Source organism: Quercus suber, unplaced genomic scaffold (assembly GCF_002906115.3).
Source record: "Quercus suber isolate HL8 unplaced genomic scaffold, Cork oak 2.0 scaffold_208, whole genome shotgun sequence".
NCBI classification, from domain to species: domain Eukaryota; kingdom Viridiplantae; phylum Streptophyta; class Magnoliopsida; order Fagales; family Fagaceae; genus Quercus; species Quercus suber.
The window spans coordinates 95,326-99,024 of NW_027069666.1; the positions used below are offsets into that span (position 1 = coordinate 95,326).

A 3,699-nucleotide genomic window follows, 5' to 3' on the forward strand; every position below is an offset into this window, starting at 1 on the left:
AGCACAAAAATAAAAACTCTATTATTGGTTTTTCTAGAAGAAAAAGTCTATTTTTTTTAGTAGGAAAAAGTCTGTAGGGTCTGTTTTTGTTGCCCAAGCCCAGAGGAAATGGGTTAAAGGCCCAACGAACCCAGAACAATGAATTTGTAGAGAGTGGATTGAAAGAGCTGGGCTGGATATGAAGCACAGGACAGTTGGCTAGGTTACATGCGGTGATGATAACATGAATTGAAGCTTAGATAACTCTGTGATTGAACGTCCGAAGAGGCGTCTTATTGAATGAACTGTGATTACAATATTCAGAGCTACAGTGAAGCTTTTCTCTCTCTTTCTCTCTCTTTTTTTCGATCCTATATTATCAGGGACCCTTCTTCTTTATATAGCGTCCCATCCTATCATCTCCATCGTCCACTTGTTCTTCATCCACGCATCCACTCGAGTGCATATCACGTCGTGTGTCTACTTTAGTTCTTTGTGAGTGGCGGTAGCTGAGGTTGCACTATTCAGGGGTCTTCTCCACATAAATGCGGCCAGAAAAGTTGTTGCAGTGCATTAAATGCGGTGGTACCAGCTTTTCCTTCAGATATTTTTTAGTTCTGATCATTTCTGGATCTACCCAGGATCTGCCATGGCCGTTGGGACCGTTGGGAAGATTAGTCAGACCCTCCACACGTTCGTTTGATCAAGGCTCATCATAGCCGAGGAGCAAGACATCCTCGGACAAATGGTGACCTCTTCGAACAACACTCCCCTTCTGCTTCTGGGCTTCCCGCTTCAGATGGGCCACCCCAACCACCTATTAATCCTCGAAAATGTAATAGTCCTTAACAGGCGGTTCCGAGCCCGTTAGGTAGCTTTGGGCTTTTTCCCCCCACAACAGCCCCTCAAAATCTTAGTTTTTCCCTCGCCTCCGAAGGGAAAAAATGGGATTTTGATTCGTTACAGGTAAAAGGCTTGGAAATAGATAAAAGTTCGGCTTGGCACACGTGTAGGCATAGATGCGCGCATTCCATCATTAATGCCGTTGTTTTCCTGATTCCCGAAGCGCTGCATTAATTACGCCAGGGGGCGCCCTATCCGTTGCATCCAACGGTGGGCTACTGATCCAACGGACGGGGTTCTTCCTCGGGATTTTGGCAAAAATAACTTCTGCCCTTTCGTTTGACCTGGTATAAAATCCCAGAGGTGGATGTTTCTCCTCACTTTGCAACTTTCAAGTCATCTCGCTAGAACAAGCACACAAATGCTCAGAGCTCTTTCCAATCGCCGATTTTGCTTCTTCCCAGAGTTCCCCGGAATCCTTCTGCGAGTCCAAAGATCAGTCTTTAGCCCCGCTCCTGTAAGTTTTCACCATCTCAATCCTTCAGTTTTCTCTTTGGCCATCTGTCTTTCAGTTTGGGCGAACATTTCCCCACCGCTACGTTGTGCCTCTGTTTTTCTGTTGAGTGATGGGTAAACTAGAGTATCTGGTAGACAGCCCTGCCCAGCTGGAGAAGTTCAGGGCCACATACCGTATACCTCCAAACGTGGGGGTGAAGTATTGCCCTCCGGAGAAAATACTAACTGATCGGGAAACGGGGGAGGTGGTGATCCCTCTCATCGCCTTCCTAGAAGGGGGAATGATATTTTATCATCTATCATAATTTTTGTATTTTAATATAATAAAATTTACACCGTTACACGATAGTCTTGTGCCAAATAGTTTATTATAATTTAATTTAAATAAATTTATTAAAATTTTGAGTGGTTCGCTAAAGTATCAATAATATTTTTAAAAGTGTGAGTATATATATATATATATATTAGTGAGTATGTCTGTACTCAAGAAATAAAAATAAAAACTAAACTTCAGAGGAAAGTATCCTCTAAAAAAGACCTCCGACGAAGGAATGGTGGCTAAAACACCCTGTAACAGTGTAATAGTAACTGTCAAAGTTTCCAACGGCGGAAAATTAACGAGCAAAACAAACAAAGTTTGACTTAAGTCAACAACCTATTTTTGGTTATAATTGTGACCCATTATTATTAAATTTATTTTATTGAAATTATTTTTTGTCCAGAATTTGTTGCGACTATACAGTCTTTCACATTGATAAGGCATCTGGGGCAATTTCGGTATTGGACTTGCTTCACAATTCGCGGGACTTCAAAACAAATCAGACCCGCATTCCGTTTCTGAATTTCACACTTCAAATTAAGTCCTCTCTCAAGAGAGAGAGAGAGAGAATGGCGGCATCGACCGGGAGCGAGTTCTTTGAGATGGAGATCGAAGAACCGAGCGAGATGCTAAGGAGACAGTCGAATGCGTCATCGGTGGCGGAGGATGAGGAGGAGCTACGGTGGGCGGCAATCGAGAGGTTGCCATCGGTGAAGCGGATGAACATGGCGTTCGTGAAGCGGTCAGCTTCCAGCTCTAGCGGAAATGAACCGATCGATGTACGGAAACTCGATCGCTTTAAACGTGAGCTCGTTGTGCAAAATGCCTACGCCACAAACGAACAAGATAACTATCGTTTGCTTTCCGCCATTAAAGAACGCCTCGATAAGTACGAACGAAATCGCTGTGCTTTCAGTTTTTTTTTTTTTTTGGTTCTGAAAAGTAGCGTGTGAGATTTGAGATCTTGGAGAGTAGAAATCTGGATCGAAGAAAATCGTATATATGTTTTCGTTTCAACCATTATATTAATTCTGTGATTTTTTTCATCATATCAAAAGGGTTGGATTGGTGATGCCGAAGATCGAAGTGAGATACGAGAACTTGAAAATTGTGACTGATGTTCATACCGGTTCAAGAGCTTTGCCTACTCTGTTAAATTTTACTCGTGACGTGATTGAGGTTGATTATCATTCTTAATTAATTCTGTAGTTAATTTTTAGGCTTCGGATTTATAATTTTTATTTATTTATTTGAATGCAGCGTATCCTAAACAAGTTAAGGATAATTCGATCAAAGAAACATTCTTTAACAATCTTGAACAATGTCAGTGGCGAAGTAAAACCGGGAAGGTAATTATTACTATAACGATGGTTATCTTGTGTACAAATTGCCAAATATGAAGTATAGAATAGAAAGGGAAAAGAGAGGGAATTTGAACCTGTACATTTTGCAATGAACCTAAATATGTAAAATTAAACAAAGGCACACTTTTAAATGCTTCACCTATGTTAATTCATTCGAAACGGATTCTGTTGATCACTAGTGTGTCATGTCAGTTGGTTTCCAACGGAGAAGAAGAAAAATTTTATAGCTTAAACTCAAAACTATTATATAAGAACAGTTATTATGGATAATGTTTGAAGTACTTTTCAAATGAGTGTCACGTTCTGTTGGACACATCTTAATAATTTTTTAAAATTAATTATTTTCATGTATTTTGTTTGAACTAACCAAACAAACCGATTCGTCCCACATTGTAGGATGACTTTGCTTTTAGGACCTCCAGGTTCCGGCAAATCCACCTTGCTTTTGGCCCTTGCGGGGAAACTTGATGGCAACTTAAAGGTTAGTACTTGCCCACGAATACCTCATGCTTATAGAGATTAATATTCTATTAGAAAAATTATGTTTTTAAATTCATTATACACTATACTTTGTAGAGTAAACAAATGTGTTACATGAACAATGTACAATATTGTCTACATGTGGTTACAATGGGTTATTAGAGGGCTATTTGGTAGAAGAAAAAGAATGAGGGGTTA

General features: G+C 40.1%; 1 protein-coding gene across 1 annotated transcript; it reads left to right on the top strand.

The window, feature by feature from the left end:
• The first annotated feature begins 2,146 nt into the window (after window positions 1–2,146).
• LOC136070084 (ABC transporter G family member 31-like) lies at window positions 2,147–3,663 on the top strand. The gene is made up of 5 exons (XM_065779453.1): window positions 2,147–2,546; window positions 2,716–2,836; window positions 2,918–3,006; window positions 3,418–3,502; window positions 3,598–3,663. The coding sequence occupies exons 1-5, from the start codon at window positions 2,227–2,229 to the stop codon at window positions 3,661–3,663; spliced, it is 681 nt and encodes a 226-aa protein (XP_065635525.1). The 5' UTR covers window positions 2,147–2,226.
• The last annotated feature ends 36 nt before the right edge of the window (window positions 3,664–3,699 follow it).

Excerpts from the sequence above, each read along its gene's own strand:
- LOC136070084 (XM_065779453.1), top strand. The coding sequence starts at position 2,227 with ATGGCGGCATCGACCGGGAGCGAGTTCTTTGAGATGGAGATCGAAGAA. Across the intron at positions 2,837-2,917 it reads TTACTCGTGACGTGATTGAG|CGTATCCTAAACAAGTTAAG; the intron begins GTTGATTATCAT and ends ATTTGAATGCAG. Across the intron at positions 3,503-3,597 it reads AACTTGATGGCAACTTAAAG|AGTAAACAAATGTGTTACAT; the intron begins GTTAGTACTTGC and ends TATACTTTGTAG.